The sequence below is a fragment of the Oncorhynchus clarkii genome, chromosome 30 (assembly GCF_045791955.1).
Source record: "Oncorhynchus clarkii lewisi isolate Uvic-CL-2024 chromosome 30, UVic_Ocla_1.0, whole genome shotgun sequence".
Taxonomy (NCBI): Eukaryota; Metazoa; Chordata; class Actinopteri; order Salmoniformes; family Salmonidae; genus Oncorhynchus; species Oncorhynchus clarkii.
Genome location: NC_092176.1, coordinates 12,611,527 through 12,630,381, shown reverse-complemented (window position 1 = coordinate 12,630,381; position 18,855 = coordinate 12,611,527). Strand labels below are relative to the sequence as shown.

Here is an 18,855-nt window from a genome sequence, read left to right as displayed (position 1 = left end):
GCAGCAGGATGCTTTCACAGACTGACTTCTCAGCTCTGCATGGATGAAGCAGTCAGAGACAGAGGGTTGCATCTTGGTCATGAAACAGTTGCATGAACAGTTCCCTAGCACAACCTTGACTGACATTAACTGAATGTATGGCACCCCAATGGTACATAGAAGTCAACACCAACAAACCCAAATCAGCAGGATAAATGAATGCAACCCTGGTATTGTTGTGCCATGAATGAGTCTGACGTCCTGGTTCTATGACTGTTTCATTGTTTATAGTACCCAGTGACATCCAAAAATGAACACTACTGTGTAATGCTCTCTTGAATGGATTTCACTCAAATGAAAATGGCTGCCATTTACAAAACATAAAGGAATTTAATGAGAGGTCTATGGGGACAGAATTTGGCATGCTTTGTGGCCTTTGCTTATTTTGCTATTGTCATGGGGTCTACTCTGTCTCCATCAGAAAGATACATGCTGCTGTTTCTATGCTCCACTGTGAGAGGCCTTGCCCACTGCCTTGACTGAGCAAATGAAAAAGGCTGTTTATTCTTGTTACAATACGTCCTTTTCAAAAAAGAAATTGCGTCTTTAGATGAAAAATGCCATGTTCTTATACTGTGGCAAGAAAAAGTATGTGAACCCTTTGGAATTTGCTGGATTTTGTCAGATTGTGTGTGCAACTGGTCAACAGAAGCACAAGTCGGACGCAACAGCAACAAATGCTCTCCATCCAACCTCACTGAGCTCAAGCTGTTTTGCAAGGAGGAATGGGAAAAAATGTCAGTCTCTCGATGTGCAAAACTGATAGAGACATACCCCAAGCGACTTACAGCTGTAATCGCAGCAAAAGGTGGCGCTACAAAGTATTAACTTAAGGGGGCTGAATAATTTTGCACGCCCAATTTTTCAGTTTTTGATTTGTTAAAAAAGTTTGAAATATCCAATAAATGTCGTTCCACTTCATGATTGTGTCCCACTTGTTGTTGATTCTTCACAAAAAAATGCAGTTTTATATCTTTATGTTTGAAGCCTGAAATGTGGCAAAAGGTCGAAAAGTTCAAGGGGGCCGAATAGGCACTGTATAACTCAGCAAAAAAAGAAGCGCCCTCTCACTGTCAACTGCGTTTATTTTCAGCAAACTTAACATGTAAATATTTGTAGGAACATAACAAGATTAAACAACTGAGACATAAACTAAACAAGTTCCACAGACGTGACTAACAGAAATGTAATAATGCGTCCCGGAACAAAGGGGGGGGGGGGGGGCGGTTAAAATCAAAAGTAACAGTCAGTATCTGGTGTGGCCACCAGCTGCATTACGTACTGCAGCGCATCTCCTTCTCAAGGACTGCACCAGATTTGCCAGTTCTTGCTGTGGTATGTTACCCCACTCTTCCACCAAAACACTTGTAAGTTCCGGGACATTTCTGGAGAGAATGGCCCTAGCCCTCACCCTCCGATCCAAAACGTCCCTGACGTGATCAAAGGGATTGAGATCCGGGCTCTTTGCTGGCTATGGCAGAACACTGACATTCCTGTCTTGCAGGGTATCACGCACAGAACGAGCAGTATGGCTGGTGGCATTGTCATGCTGGAGGGTCATGTCAGGATGAGCCTGCATGAGGGTGGAGGATGTCTTCCCTGTAACGCACACAGTGTTGAGACAACAAGCTCAGTCCGATGATGCTGTGACACACCGCCCTAGACCATGACGGACCCTCCACCTCCAAATCGATACCGCTCCAGAGTACAGGCCTCGGTGTAACTCTCATTCCTTCAACAATAATCGCGAATCCGACCATCACCCCTGGTGAGACAAAACCGCGACTCATCAGTGAAGAGCACTTTCTGCCCGCCCTGTCTGATCCAGCGACGGTGGATTTATGCCCATAGGCGACGTTGTTGCCGGTGATGTCTGGTGAGGACCTGCATTACAATGGGGTACAAGCCCTCAGTCCAGCCTCTCTCAGCCTATTGCGGACAGTCTGAGCACTGATGGGGGGGATTGTGCATTCCTCAACTCAGGTAGTTGTTGTTGCCATCCTGTACCTGTTCCGCAGGTGTGATGTTCGGATGTACCAATCCTGTGCAGGTGTTGTAACATGTGGTCTGCCACTGCGAGGATGATCAGCTGTCCGTCCTGTCTCCTTCTAGCGCTGTCTTAGGCTTCTCACAGTACGGACATTGCAATTTATTGCCCTGGCCACGTCTGCATTCCTCATGCCTCCTTGCAGCATGCCTAAGGCACATTCAAGCAGATGAGAAGGGACCCTGGGCATCTTTCTTTTGGTATTTTTCAGTCAGTAGTAAGGCCTCTTTAGTGTCCTAAGTTTTCATAACTGTGACCTTAATTGCCTACCTTCTGTAAGCTGTTAGTGTCTTAACGACCGTTCCACAGGTGCATGTTCATTAATTGTTTATGGTTCACTGAAAAAGCATGGGAAACAGTGTTTAAACCCTTTACAATGAAGATCTGTGAAGTAATTTGGATTTTTACGAATTATCTTTAAAAGACAGGGTCCTGAAAAAGGGACTTTTCTTTTTTTGCTGAGATGTATATATATATATATATATATATATAAAAAACAAATATTCCAATGCAACGACTATTCCCTAAAGAGAATTAGGGGAATTTAAAGACCCTGTAGGAAAACATGCCTGTTACATGTTCAGTACACTCAGTGACAATAAGAACCTCAGACAGAAAAATCTTGGCCTACTTGACCTCTGACCCATTACCTCCATGGGGCCTCTTGAAGGTAAAACATAAAAATGGAAATCTACAGGCCAACTTGGATTCTAATCCTACACTCACACAGGTATTCCAATGAACTTTGTATGAAAAACCCTCTGTCAGCATAGTCTCTATGAGTCTCACTGGGTGTTTCCTAACCCAACCAGCCCCTGACCTGACAGGCCTAACTGAGTTATCATTACGGTTAAGCTGTTTAACTACAACCACCATTGGTGCGTCGCTGTCCACAGTCAGTGGATAGTCAAGGTCAAAGGTTATGTGACTGTTGCTGGAGCTTGTGCTACCAGGGCATCTTCAGAATGCCTTTCTTCTTCAGAGGGTTCGGACATTTCTTCTCTAAAGGTTAGCTCTGGCAGTGGCACACAGAATGTGGTGAGTTCTGAGGTTTCCTCGCCAGTGGCCCATCTTCCAGCACATCTGGGGTCTCTTCTTCAGAGGGGTCTGACTGTGTTTCACCAGAGGTCTGCTAGGATACCCACACACTAGTCCTCTCACCCATGTCCATTTCTGGTATATCATTCAAGGATGAGGCCTCCATCTCTTCACTCTGATCCTCACTGTCTCCCGTATTAGGTGTCTCCAAGGAAGTGTCAGGGGTTTACAGGTATAATCAGATTACGGTGGACTGTTTTCTCCTGGCTAGTCGACATGTTCTGTATCTTGAATATGTGGATGTCACTATTCTTCTCCTTAACAATATAGAGGTTGTTCTCCCAATGATCAGCCAGCTTCCTCTTTCCAAGTTCACCCTTATTCGCCAGCAGCACCCGATCACCGACCTCCACAGGAGCTCCTGATCTTCCTGTTGTAGAGGCCCGCATGCCTCTTCAGCTGTTTGGTTGCCAACATCTGTACCGACATACCGTCTCCATGGCCTCCCTCAGGTCTCTCGTTAGGGACTTGATGTACTCGTCATAGTCTACAACCTGAGTCTTGCAGCATGGTACCAAACAGCATGTTGACAGGCAGACATGAGGTTCTCCCAAACATCAACTGGAATGGGGCTTGGCACGTGGTTTCATGGACTGTACACTTGTAGGCGAAGCTCAACAACTTCTGGGGCCACCTGTGCTTCGCTCACATAGGTAAGGCCCTGATCATGTTTCCCAGCGTTCTGTTGAACCTTTCGACTCCCCCGTTCCCCATCGGATAGTAGGGAGTCATGTGCGACTTCTGGACTCCTGCAGCACTCAAAAACTCAGCAATCAATTTACTTTCAAAGTTGGTCCCTTGGTCGGAGTGGATACGACGAGGAAAACCAAACAAGCTGAAGGGCCACTGCTTTAGTTGATTGGTTCGAACACAAGAAGGCATGGGCAATCTTAGTAAAATGGTGAGTAACGACCAGAACATCCAAGGACTTGATGTTGGAGTCTTCAGCAGACCAGAAGTCCACACACACCAACTCGAGGGGCTCAGTCATGATGATGTTCTACAATGGAGCTCTGGTCTCTTGCTCGGGGGCCTTACTGAACACACACCCCTTGAAGCTCTTGATGTACTCTCTCACGTCAGACTCCAGACCATGCCAGAAGAACCTTTGTCTCGTCAGGTACAACGTCCACTGTTGCCCCTGATGACTGGCTTCATTGTGGACATCCAGACTGTTGCCCTTATAGAGGTGGGTACTGCAGTCTTCTTCTTTGACAGTGAACTTTTGTTAACACGATATAGTACACACATTTTCACAGTGAGCTTCTCCCAGGTCTTCAGAATCTGCAGCCTTGATTGGTTCGTGGCCACGTTCCTTCCTAGAAGGTCTCCAGCCCCTGTCCACGTAGAAAAGAACTCTGGCTAGTGCGTCATCTTTACTCTGCTTGGATTTCAGGTCATCACAGGATAGCACTCTCACATCTGACATCTCAGATGGCACCAGTGACTAAATGAGCGGAGGCAGTAGCAGTGCACAGTCCTGTAGACCAGCCTTCCCTTGTGACTTCAGGACTGCTGACACTGCTTCCTTTGACAGAGAACCAGGAGAGGGATAGGAGGTAGTTTGGTAGTTCATTACAATTTCACAGGAATCTGCCTCAATTGACGGTGAGCAGCTCTTGAGGTCAAATGGGTGGTTCGAACAGTGGAGCACGTTTCACCTTCTCAGCATGTACTCCCGCAGCTTCTTCCAGCAAGGCCTTGTATGGAACCCTTGTGATGCGGTGGAGAGCGCTCGGCTGCACTAATGGCTGTTTACTGAGTGCATCAGCAATGACATTCTTGGAACCAGGGATGTTCTTGATGTCCAACTCGAATGGAGTGAGCTTAGCAACCCATCTCTGTTCAGATGTCCAATTTGGGCTGGGACAGGATGTACGTTAATGGGTTGTTGTCTGTCCATACAGTAAAAGGCTTACCCCTTAGCCAATGACTAAACCTCTTACAGACTGCCCAGCGTAAAGCAAAAAAACTCTAACCTATAGGCAGGATACTTTGACTGTGCACAAGTAAGTGATTTGCTAGCGAATACTCCCGGTCTGGCTGCAGACCCTTCCTCTGGCACCTGGGAGAGGACAGCCATTACTAGATGCATCTACAGACAGCAAAGAAAGGTCTACTAAAGTCAGGGTGGGCTAGAATGACCTGATCGAGGAGAGCTTGTTTTAACTGACTGAAGGCCTGTTTGCACTCACCAGTCCAGTCTGCTGCGAGTTTCCTATGTATTCCTTGTTTTTTCTTGCCTTTTCCATAGCGTGGCACCTTCGTTCCAGTTGTCAGCTCATGCAGCAGCTTAGAGATGGTGAAGCACCCCTCAATGAACTGCTGGTAATAGACTATCATTTCGAGAAAGGACCGAATCTTCCCCTGGGAGGGCACATCCGTGTTATCCTCATTGAGATCCGCCTCTGTCATCTCTGGATTGGCTTCACTTTTTCTGGGTCTGTGGCGAACCTCCTTCATTGATGACATGCCCCAAGAACCGCACTGACCTCGTGAAATGAAATTTCTTTGGAGCCAATTTCAGATCATGGGCTTTGAGAAGCTCAAAAACGGACTCCAAACGCTTCAATCAAAGTTCTTCAGTCGGGGCAAAAACCAGCACATCATCCAGGTAACAGAGAAGGATAGAAACATGTTGATCCCCAAAAATGCTCAACATCATCCTCATGAATGTAGCTGGACAATTGCAAAGGCCCTGTGGAAGATGGCTATATTCTTATAACCCAGAAGGAGAAGTGAAGGGTGTAAACTTCTTGTCATCTTCATGCACCTCCACATTGTAGTAGCCAAGAGGTCAAATCCATCGTAGAGAAGAAGGCATAACCACCCAGGGCCGCCAGAGCATCAACTTGGTGAGGTCGAGGGTGATTATCCTTTACAGTGCGAGCATTGAGCCATTGGAAATCTGTACACAGTCTCAGATCGACAGATTTCTTCCAGACCAGCACGAGCGGGGAGGCATACTCACTGCTGGATTTCCTGATTATCTCTCGCTCTTCCATGTTATCCAAGGCCTGACTGAGCTTGTCATAATGGTTAAGGGAGAGCCTACGCTAAGGTAGGCTAAAAGGCTTGGTGTCACTGAGGCTGATGCGATGGACATAACCAGTAGCCATCCCGCAATCTAGTTTGTGCCGGTAGAAGGTAGACACGTAGCGGACTAAAATATGAACTAGCTTGGCCTTACACTATTGTGACACCTGAGTGGACTCAATGTCAATGTCACCTTGCCCTAACTCACTCAACTCACTTGTCACTCTGTGTGGTTTGAAGTCAGTCAATGGTCAAGCTAACTGCACTACCAGCGAGGGATTGAGGGATTGACAGGAACCCAGCCATTGCGCCACAATGTCGCTACTGTTCTCCCCACTAAAATGTTTTTCGAAGCAGAGGTGGCAGAGGTGGTGTGAATAACAATGATCTATTGTGCTGTGATTTGCATCCCCACACACTTTTCTTTGCAAAGATGGGTTCGCCCTTCTCCTGGGCCGCCTCTGGAAACAGTTATCATAGGTTGCTGTGGCCTCTGCTCCAAGACCAGTTCAAGCATGGCCATCAAACAATCCAATGCCTTGGATGAGCCATTTGTGGGTTGCACCAGTCTCAAACAAGACCAAGAATCGACACAGAAAAGTATAAAAAGAAACGTCCTCATAAATAGCTGTTGCCACCGTTTGGCGAAAAGTGGCGTCGCACTCACGTTCATTGGCATGGGAAAGTTACTAGCATAACAGCGTCACTAAATAATCATACAATCACCACATACAAGTAATGAACCGTAGATTATATTTCCCCCACTCACGCTACAAAGAGCTGAAAATTCTGCACGCAGGAAAGAATGCGAAAGTTCATATGCACACGCTAGGCCTCCGGTGTGCATCAGCAACCACCGAACTTCTTGTATGACTTCTATTTTAGCCCTTGGTAACGCAGAAGCTCGTTGGCGGGCGCGAGCAGTGTGCAATAATTGAATTCCACGGATTTCTACATTTATTTTGCAACGCTCTTGCACGCGACGTGTCCAGTCTGGTCAGCTTGTAACCAACCCTTTTACATGCCTATAAGCTCAACACCTGTAAGATAATGGAGTCGGCTCAAGCTCTTATGGGATAACGGAAATATCCTCTCACTTTAGCCAGGCAAAGCCTCATCAAAACTCAGAACAGAATTAATCTTGTTTTGCCACAGTACCAAACACCGGGAATCTTCCCCTTCAGTTGGTCCATTTTCAGCTACCCCGGTAATTATTCCTTTCAATGGCACCCTTTTCTTGATAAAGCAATAACTATAGGCCAATACAATGTATGTGTCACACAAACTCAAGGTTAATAAAAACGTGTAAAAACACTGAATCTTTAAAATACCCTTATTGAACATCCACGTCCATGTAAGGGGACACACTCAAGGAGTCAAGAAATACGCCAAAGACGTGAATATTACATATCCTTTTAATTTATTTGCTCAAAGAACATTGTACCAAATGGTCTATTAAAAAAATGATTTAACCAAAGTTGAAGTGGTTTCCAACTTTGTATCTAAAGTTAATGCAAAACCTTCAAATGTGTCTCCAGTATTAAAGTGCATTAGTGTTAATCTACACAAAGCTCTGAAATCAAGTTTTGGTTTTAGGTACAAAGACATTGATTATGTGACCTGACAACCAAAACAGAAGCAATTCATTTCGATAATAAAACAACCAATGTAAACACAAACGATTAAAATATATATATGAGGACAAATAGGCAAAATTGACTCAATAATTTAAAGCTCCTGTGAACTTATTTTGCAAACATACCCACTTCTTAATACATAATAATGGTAAATATGGCTCTTCAGTTAGTTTTCCAAAACAAGTCAAACTTCTGAGCATAAAACCAGTTACTGCCGTGTTCTGAACAAAAACGTCACTGTCAACGTCAGACAAAAAAAACGGAATAAATATTAGATCGATGTGGACATCAATACTTCACTCAGAAATGCAGCATCAATTCAGTCAGAAACGGCAGTGCGAATAAATTAGTCATCTGTAAGGCTTGAGAAGGGAAAATATTCACCACATGTGCTTTTGTCCTATTGTCTACATACAGGGAAGGGAACACTAATTAATATAAATGTTCATATCAGGCAAAGACAAAAGCAGGTGTGGGGAAAGAACCAATAACTACTCAGAAAACCTGTTAATGCCAAGGAAAATGTCTGAATACATCATGTTAGACTGGGCATAACTGAAGTGGTTTCTACTTAAGGGGACTGGTGCAGTTTGAATTGTTGCATAACCTGATTTACTGAGTGAAGCCATAGAAACAGGACAATTTTCAGAGGCACTATACCACAAACTGGCAACAAGAATTGGTCCCCAATGATGGTGTTACTCACTCAGTTGGGTAGATATTCAACCAACATTCATTATAGAATTCTGGTCCTAACTCAACAATTGAGCATCTAAATAATAGCAGCAATAGCAATATTGAGAGAAGCTCCCCCTTCCCTCTGTTTCAGCTCACAGAGTTGATACCATTTAATTCTGTTGTCCCTTGTTCTCCATCTTCTGGCATTCACAGAATGAGAGTCACAGATTTCTTAGCCTCAACAGAGGGGTTGAAGATCCATTCAGATGTTGAGTGTCACCTCATCTCGACTTAACTCCCAGCGACATTTTCAGGTTCTCGTACACCACATAGCTGATGCTGACAGCTGGAATGACCTTCAGGAAGTTAGGGGCCAGGCCCCTGTAGAGACCAGTGGCCCCCTCTGTCTGGATGATTTGTTTGAAGAGCCCTGACATTGTCATCTGTGGGCTGCCCTCCAGCATGGCTATAGGAGATAAATGGCAGTCAGCATTAGAGCCAAGGAACATAAAAACTTGTAGTCATTTATAACCTAATCTAAATAAAATGAGGAAAATATGATATATTCCAATAAGCAGTGTAAATTAGGTGCATTGTTGAAGCTCTCACCTTGTGCCTGCATGCGGGTCCTGACCAGGGCCAGGGGGTAGCTGGACAGCTGACCACAGGTGCTGGATACTGTGCCACATCCAAGCAGAACTAACACTCCCGGGTCAGTACTGTTGGCGCCATACTTCTCTAACCAAGAGTTCTTCAATGTCTGTGGAAAAAGGAACATATTCAGAGACTATTCCAAATGGAGCCTCCAATGCAGTGAAAACATGTAACTAGAGATTTGTAAAAGCCTTCTCTGGGTCTCTTACCTCATACACAGCCAGGTCCATTCCAGCATAGGGGATGATGCCCATCATGTTGGGGATGAAGCCCTTGTAAAAGGCACGTAGTCCCTCTCTCCTGAAGCTGCTCTTTGCACAGTCAGAGATGCCAGAGTACTGACCAGTCTTTCGCAGGGCAAGCCGTGTTTTCAGAACCTGGTGAGCAGGGAAAAAAAACTGAAAACCTAGCAGGTGGCATGTAATCGGAACGAAAACATTGGCATTACAAACTTTAAAATCACAAGTGTTTGTCCTCATCCTGATAACAATCACAGGTGTAATCGCCCCTATCTGTAATGACAGAGGGCGATGACTGACGGCTGCTCACCTCCATGGGGTAGATGGTGCTCTGAGCGATGACGCCAGCCATCGAGCCAGCTACAAAACGCTCCAGGATGCCAAGTGTCTCCTTATCACTGCCAATCAAACGCTTGATCTACATCAGTGTCCGTTGAAAGAAAAGTGAGGGGATGAGATAAGATAGACACCGTTAGAACATAAACTTGGTCATCACATACAGAATTTAGATGGAGTTATAATAAACGGTATACGAGTCCAGACTTTCCCTAAATTAAGTAAAATGATACAGGAGTAAGTGTTGCATTGCATGTAGTACCTGCTCATAGGCCATGAACTTGATGGCGGATTCAGGGGCGATTTTGATAATGTTGATTCCATTCCCTCTCCACAGCGACCTCATCCCACCTTCTTTGATCATCTGGGTGAGCCCACTCATGATGCACATGTTGTTGCTACGGGAACCATGGACCTGACAAATCAAGAATATAAAATGTTTATATCATACAGAAGTCAAATGACCAATTAGATAATTGGGGCCGTATTCCGACTTGATCTGTGTGCTTAATGTTCAGCCAAGTCTCCAATTGACGTCAATTAATGATTTAGACGAACGTTTACGTTGTGCAAGCTTATTATAACTCTGAATCGGGTCCTTCCTCCTCAAAACATTTAGTCAGTTATTTAAGTAATGAGGCATTCGCTCAGAATGTGAGTACAATGTGGAACAAGTCAAAGTGTACTGGGGTCAGTTGCACCAACCCACAGATGACTTGTTCAAACAGACCCACTGACGTCAATCAGGAGTCCACACTTTGCTATCACGTAAAATCCTATCTACTCACTCCTCCTGACTTATCTGCCGCTGCAGCCAATCACATCTCAACAGAGAAGGTGTGCTGGCTCTCAGCCACAGTAATTGGTCGGCTGGATGAGCCAGGGGGGAACAAACAGCTACTAGGACCCTTGTCCCCATGTTTTGGCACATTTACATACTCATTAACCCATGTATGACTCTTAGGTAATCGCTCTTGCAACAGGTCTGTTATTTGCCTACAAGTTATGCAAGATGCCCACTTTCACTCAACAATGAACAGGTAATTAAGGACACGGTGTACCATTCCTAGGACTTCAAGTGTTGTTGGGAATACAGGGCTGTGGTGGTAACTAGGACAGTAGATCAAGGGCTTCTTACCTGCATGAGTACTTTGAGTCGGTCTAAGGGGGCGGTGAATGTTCGGGACACTGCTCCTGCACCTCCGCCTGCTACCAGATGCCTCCACCACATCCCTGTCAGTTTCTCCTCTGTCGTGAAGTCATCAGGCACCATCAGATTGTCACCTACGTCAAACAGCTAGAGAGCAGACAGATTGAACATTAGTATAATTATCCACTACTAGCCCATTTATTTTGTCCCAAAATACATTAGTTATCCAAGAGCAGCTGCAACAAGAAGTTTAGTCAAGCTATAAGGGGTGAGCTGACATTTTCAGTGGGTGGGATTTCTAAGGCCTCATGTTTACACAAACCATTCACCTAGAGGTGACTAGGGACAAGCAGTATTGACAGCTAAATGTGCGTCAGAGAAGACTCTGCCCTCATCCCTTTAGAGCAAAGGTCGCAGGTTATGAGGCTTTAGGTCAGTTGACTTAATGTTCCGAGTTAGGAAGCAAGTTGGATTCTACACGTTTCCTGTTCTGTTATTTTTGGGACACTTCTGTGTAATCAGACATTAAACCAGTTAACACATATTGGTGCTTCTGCTTTAATACCGTGGTTCGGGTTTGACGTGCACTCCTGATATGAGGGTGAAGACTGAGGGGAATGTTCCCTCCTTGTAACACTGTTTGTTGCACAATGACCATCTAGGTCAGCCAGGGAGCCTCCCCAGACATAGTTTAAGTCCCAAGAGAGGTGCCTTTGCAAAATCCATACCAGAGTACGGGCTTTATCCCTCTATACCATGCCAGCACCAAATCACTAACTGAAAGCTATTTAATGATAGGCAAGAACTTAGAAAATTGGCAGCACATGTTATGCAAGTGTAATTAATACTACTGCCACATGTTAGTCTGGCCAAAGTGACTCAAGAGTAAAGGCTGCTTGACATTTTGCCTGGCCTTTGTGTTAGGTGGTCATCTCATCTCCAAGGGAGTATGTCTGAATATTTTTAGCCCCAGCTCAACCTATAAAGGCTGTTCTGTAGCTTTTGGCACATTGGAGAGGTAAGCAGGCTAAGATTTAGAAGCTGCCTCGCTCGTTAAGGCGTACAGTATTTCAATACCCCACCCACACGCTGCCCAAGATCACACTGTCCCATTAAGGTGGTTCTAAGATGGCAGGGGATCATTTTATTCTCCTCCTACCTCTTTACAAACATGATGATCTTACATAAGGGATAATTAAACCTGTATCGACATTTTATATAAGGGGGTAATTAATTCAACCCGTAATTTTTTTTTTAGCATAATCTTTTATTCAGAGCGTTTCCTGTCCTACACCAATTAGTAACAAATAATATTAATTGGTGACACATCCATTCGGTGTTGATCTATACAATAGGATTAACATCCCGATTCACAATATTTAACTTTAAAGGCTATTGTCAGTGGATACAGAGTGTACTCAAATTCATGTTAAATATAATTCAATTCTCTGCTTTTTAGATAGCTATTTCACATTCTCCCTCCTCACCGTGGAGTGTTTCCAGTATAGGGTGATCTCAGGGATGTTGTTCTCTTTGGGCTGTAGCAGAGGGTAGTTGCTCCACTCATTCCAGTCGATGGTCATTGTTCCATTCTTATCCATGCTATTTAATAAAAAAATAATAATAATAATTAAACTCTTGAGAATATGAATCAAACTGGTAATAATAGCTATACTTACAACATTGACCAAAATCATAAGGAAACACCGTTTCATCCTAATACCTTACCTCTGTAGGACCTTCTCTGCATGCTGCTGGGATATGTGAACACCAAGGTCCTGGAGAGACTGCATGATCTCCTTAGAATCCATTTTATCTGAATCATAATGGAAGACAATTAATCACAATTCCACCTGAATCCAAACAAAATGTGTATTTTATGGTAGCTTAGGCATATTCTAAAACTAAGTTCGGATTTGTGCATAATAGCATACCAGCTCTCCTTCTGTCCAGGTTCTTGAAGACGAGTTTCAGATCTTTCTCCTGATCTTGCAAATAGTGAACAAACTCCTCAAAGACCATCTGCCCAACCAGGTCATTGTCTGCACTTTTCACCGCTTTCTGCAGGGGCAAAAAAAACTAAATGATCAACAAAATTGCTTTCTTATAACAGACACCATGGAGGACAATAGAAAATCAAACGACAAAAGTAAACCCAAGACTGGAGCTTATCTGGAGGGGGAGAATACTAATTGAATGCATGTAAGCACCTGACAGGAGGGTAAGGTGACTGTTGTGTGAATCATGTCAAACAGTGCATTTCTCATCACCTCAATATCCAGCCAAGACAAAGCACTTCAACAATGTCTCTGATCGAGGCAAAGAACACCAAGGCCCTATGTTGAAAGCCATTGACTCAAACCTAGGCTAACCCGTCCTTCATGCAACTATTTTGTCCCATGTTTAAATGCCATTCTATGTGAGAGAGAACAACGTGTATTCACTTTCAAAATGTGGCATTAGGCCTGTAACATGGACAGAAAGAATGCTCCCAATGGGAGCGGTGTCACACGTAACTGCCAAAATGTGACATTAGGCCTGTAACATGGACAGAAAGAATGCTCCCAATGGGAGCAGTGTCACACGTAACTGCCAAAATGTGACATTAGGCCTGTAACATGGACAGAAAGAAGGCTCCCAATGGGAGCGGTGTCACACGTAACTGCCAAAATAAAGGGAACATTGGAGTAAATGAGGGACACAAAGCATATTGAAAGCAGGAGCTTCTACACAGGTGTAGTTCCTGAGTTAATGAATCAGTTGACCCAAATCATGATGGGATGTTGTGTATAACAATACTCAGTTGCCCATTATTTTGGCCACCATGGCTAAGAGCTCAGTGACTTTGAAAGAGCAGCCTCAAAGGAGCGTTAAAGGATGTGTGTCAGTCACCAGATCTCTCAACCCAATTGAACATTTATGGGAGATTCTGGAGAGGTGCCGGAGACAGCAGTTTCCACCGCCACCAACAACTCTCCAATAGAGTAACAGACACTTGTAGAATCTATGCCAAGGCGCATTGAAGCTGTTCTGGCGGCTTGTGGTGGACCAACGCCCTGTTAAGATACTATGTTGGGGTTTCCTTTATTTTGGTAGATACCTGTAGTTCAAGACAGAGCAAATAACACCAGGCCAGCAACTCAACTGCTGATGCCTCAGTCTATTTTAGACCAGGTAGGTCGACGGGCTTTGCACAAGTTGGCAGGTCAACTTGTCATTAAGGATATAGATACATGTCCACGACACTAATACCTATGCCTGAAGACACGAGGGCTCGAATCACGATGCCAACCTCGGCCAAGAACATCATGTCTTGCCTCTGTGGGTCACGCAGTCTTGAGGGTCAATTAACTAGTCTTGCATGCATGGGGCGGCAGGTAGTTGAGTGGTTAGAGCGCTGAACAAGGCAGTTAACCCACTGTTCCTAGGCCGTCATTGAAAATAAGAATTTGTTAACTGACTTGCCTAGTTAAATAAAGGTAAAATAAAATAAAAACTGTAATTTAACAATTCCATCATGTTTCAGTGATTTCTTAATGTGCCTAATTGACAACCCTGAATCTGCTGGTTTAGTGCTTAGGGTCACTGATATGCAATTAGACTAATAAGAGGCACATTTAAACTTAAAACTAGAAGCGGTTGCCGGCCAAAGCCCAATACACAATCAACGTAGAGAACAATAATAAAATTGTCTATGCCTTCAGTGTCAGATTGTTTTATAATTCATAAACTGTAGAGTCAAAGAATTCTAACATTGATGAAGCAAATGCAAATTCATTTTTCAAATATATTAATGAATATCAGGGGCCACATTTATCCCTCGGGGGAACTCCTTGAGTAGGGGCTTAGAGTTTTTAAAGCCTGTCTACATAATGTTATATGAAATTACGTGGTCTATCTTGAATTCCATGGGTCTGAATCATTGTTGCATTCAATTCCTGCTGAAACCTTTAAACATTATGGTCTGATGTGGTGGATTACATGCAACACTATGCAGTAGGTGAGATTTTGACAAACACAGACTACAGGAAAGTACGACAGAATTGTTAAAAAACGTATAGTTTAGAAAAAATACAAATTAAATCACTCAAAATGTAAAACTTGCTGTGAAGTTTGCAGAAGCATATAAATACATGTGTAAAAGAATAGAGTGCAAGTCTTACCTTTCGCCATTTCCGATAAATTGAACATTCTTGGGACGGTAGAAACACACTCAATTTGAAGAGCGATTTCAGCTCCGATGGTAGTCCATTGGACTCATAATACTCGAATTCAATAGGATCCGAATTCGGAACAGGCACATAAAGGCACAGGCCAAGCATGTTTAAATTTAAGATAAAGCCACTCCACAATAAATAAATAAATAAAAAGTACACCAAAGATTGATAAATTCCCTAGGCGTGTTACTACTAAAACGCCGGTAAAGAAGTGCCTCGTGTTATAGAAATCTATGAAACCACACCCTTCTGAAAATAGAGCCATTTTATTGGCTCCTATGATTATCTTTTTGCCCCCCTCTCTCGGTAACGTCATTTGCTATCGACCAATCACTGCATCATTCAATTGACAAAAAAAGCTGCGTGAAAGCTGCTCAATGACCCCAACCCCTCCCTCAGACTAATGTGCCACGTTCATGTCCTATTCAGGAACTCGGAAATGTCAGACTTGCTAACTGGTTGCACGCGTACTGCGTTCAACCAGTCAGCAAGTCGGATATTGCCGAGTTTCCTAGTTCTGACTAGTAGTTGAACGCAGCATTAACCCTCTCTTACCCCAAGCTACCGTTTGTTAGCCTACCCCCCCTGTAGGCTATATTTTGGGAAAATAACAAACGTTTCCCGTTTGGAGATTCATCATGCCTTAATTGAAATTTGTGATATGTTAGTACTACAAGTTTTATAAGCAGAGTTTTACAAGGTGAAGGCCTATATGCTGCTTTGCAGTCTACCTCTACAATACATCATATACATGATGTTATTAGATTGAAATTCATTAAATTCTTTATTTTCATCAATGTTTGTCATTCTATATTGTCATTTAAAGCTGATTGAATCTACCAGCAAGATGGTCTGAGTTCAGCCAACACATCATAATAGCAACTTTCTGAAAATGTCCGGCTAAGACAGAACAAGCAGATCCTTAGATTGTTCCTTAGATTGTTATTTAGCCTGGTAGTAACAATGTTAACAACTGCAGGAATTATGAGATAACAAACTGTGCCTTTTATCAAATCAAATCAAATTGTATTTGTCACATGCACCGAATACAACAGGTGTAGGTAGACCTTACAGTGAAACGCTTACTTACAAAGCCCTTAACCAACAATGCAGTTTTAAGAAAAATAAGTGTTAAGTAAAAAATAGATAAGTCAAAAATAAAGGTCCAATGCAGCTGTTTTTTTTTCTCAATATAAAATAATTTCTGAGTAACAATTAAGTACCTTACTGTGATTGGTAAAAAATACATGTTATATATACAGTGCCTTGCGAAAGTATTCAGCCCCCTTGAACTTTGCAACCTTTTGCCACATTTCAGGCTTCAAACATAAAGATATAAAACTGTATTTTTTTGTGAAGAATCAACAACAAGTGGGACACAATCATGAAGTGGAACGACATTTATTGGATATTTCAAACTTTTTTAACAAATCAAAAACTGAAAAATTGGGCGTGCAAAATTATTCAGCCCCTTTACTTTCAGTGCAGCAAACTCTCTCCAGAAGTTCAGTGAGGATCTCTGAATGATCCAACGTTGACCTAAATGACTAATGATGATAAATACAATCCACCTGTGTGTAATCAAGTCTCCGTATAAATGCACCTGCACTGTGATAGTCTCAGAGGTCCGTTAAAAGCGCAGAGAGCATCATGAAGAACAAGGAACACACCAGGCAGGTCCGAGATACTGTTGTGAAGAAGTTTAAAGCCGGATTTGGATACAAAAAGATTTCCCAAGCTTTAAACATCCCAAGGAGCACTGTGCAAGCGATAATATTGAAATGGAAGGAGTATCAGACCACTGCAAATCTACCAAGACCTGGCCGTCCCTCTAAACTTTCAGCTCATACAAGGAGAAGACTGATCAGAGATGCAGCCAAGAGGCCCATGATCACTCTGGATGAACTGCAGAGATCTACAGCTGAGGTGGGAGACTCTGTCCATAGGACAACAATCAGTCGTATATTGCACAAATCTGGCCTTTATGGAAGAGTGGCAAGAAAGCCATTTCTTAAAGATATCCATAAAAAGTGTTGTTTAAAGTTTGCCACAAGCCACCTGGGAGACACACCAAACATGTGGAAGAAGGTGCTCTGGTCAGATGAAACCAAAATTGAACTTTTTGGCAACAATGCAAAACGTTATGTTTGGCGTAAAAGCAACACAGCTCATCACCATGAACACACCATCCCCACTGTCAAACATGGTGGTGGCAGCATCATGGTTTGGGCCTGCTTTTCTTCAGCAGGGACAGGGAATATGGTTAAAATTGATGGGAAGATGGATGGAGCCAAATACAAGACCATTCTGTAAGAACCTGATGGAGTCTGCAAAAGACAAAACAGCTCGAGCTCAGTGAGGTTGGATGGAGAGCATTTGTGAACAGCAGTTTTCAGTTCTTTCCACAGATTCTCGATTGGATTCAGGTCTGGACTTTGACTTGGCCATTCTAACACTGGATATGTTTATTTTTGAACCATTCCATTGTAGATTTTGCTTTATGTTTTGGATCATTGTCTTGTTGGAAGACAAATCTCCGTCCCAGTCTCAGGTCTTTTGCAGACTCCATCAGGTTTTCTTCCAGAATGGTCCTGTATTTGGCTCCATCCATCTTCCCATCAATTTTAACCATATTCCCTGTCCCTGCTGAAGAAAAGCAGGCCCAAACCATGATGCTGCCACCACCATGTTTGACAGTGGGGATGGTGAGTTCAGGGTGATGAGCTGTGTTGCTTTTACGCCAAACATAACGTTTTGCATTGTTGCCAAAAAGTTCAATTTTGGTTTCATCTGACCAGAGCACCTTTTTCCACATGTTTGTGTCTCCCAGGTGGCTTGTGGCAAACTTTAAACAACACTTTTTATGGATATCTTTAAGAAATGGCTTTCTTCTTGCCACTCTTCCATAAAGGCCAGATTTGTGCAATATACGACTGATTGTTGTCCTATGGACAGAGTCTCCCACCTCAGCTGTAGATCTCTGCAGTTCATCCAGAGTGATCATGGGCCTCTTGGCTGCATCTCTGATCAGTCTTCACCTTGTATGAGCTGAAAGTTTAGAGGGCCCGCCAGGTCTTGGTAGATTTGCAGTGGTCTGATACTCCTTCCATTTCAATATTATCGCTTGCACAGTGCTCCTTGGGATGTTTAAAGCTTGGGAAATCTTTTTGTATTCAAATCCGGCTTTAAACTTCTTCACAACAGTATCTCGGACCTGCCTGGTGTGTTCATTGTTCTTCATGATGCTCTCTGCGCTTTTAACGGACCTCTGAGACTATCACAGTGCAGGTGCATTTATACGGAGACTTGATTACACACAGGTGGATTGTATGTATCATCATTAGTCATTTAGGTCAACATTGGATCATTCAGAGATCCTCACTGAACTTCTGGAGAGAGTTTGCACTGAAAGTAAAGGGGCTGAATCATTTTGAACGCCCAATTTTTCCGTTTTTGATTTGTTAAAAAAGTTTGAAATATCCAATAAATGTCGTTCCACTTCATGATTGTGTCCCACTTGTTGTTGATTCTTCACAAAAAAATACAGTTTTATATCTTTGTTTGAAGCCTGAAATGTGGCAAAAGGTCGCAAAGTTCAAGGGGGCCGAATACTTTCGCAAGGCACTGTATATATATATACACACTTTTTAGCAAAGATAAATTTCTCAAGCAAGAGTTTTGCTAGGACAGTCTGGGAGTGGTCTGAGTGGGGAGAGGCAAATTG

The 18,855-nt window shown here is 43.3% G+C and overlaps 1 protein-coding gene across 1 annotated transcript; it reads right to left on the bottom strand.

Annotated features, from left to right (window-relative positions):
• Positions 1–7,623: 7,623 nt before the first annotated feature.
• LOC139389248 (solute carrier family 25 member 25a) lies at positions 7,624–15,394 on the bottom strand. The gene is made up of 10 exons (XM_071135780.1): positions 15,078–15,394; positions 12,849–12,975; positions 12,643–12,730; positions 12,402–12,516; positions 10,903–11,061; positions 10,027–10,179; positions 9,739–9,846; positions 9,399–9,566; positions 9,145–9,295; positions 7,624–9,001 (listed from the first exon to the last, which is right to left on the bottom strand). The coding sequence occupies exons 1-10, from the start codon at positions 15,234–15,236 to the stop codon at positions 8,817–8,819; spliced, it is 1,413 nt and encodes a 470-aa protein (XP_070991881.1). The 5' UTR covers positions 15,237–15,394; the 3' UTR covers positions 7,624–8,816.
• Positions 15,395–18,855: the final 3,461 nt, after the last annotated feature.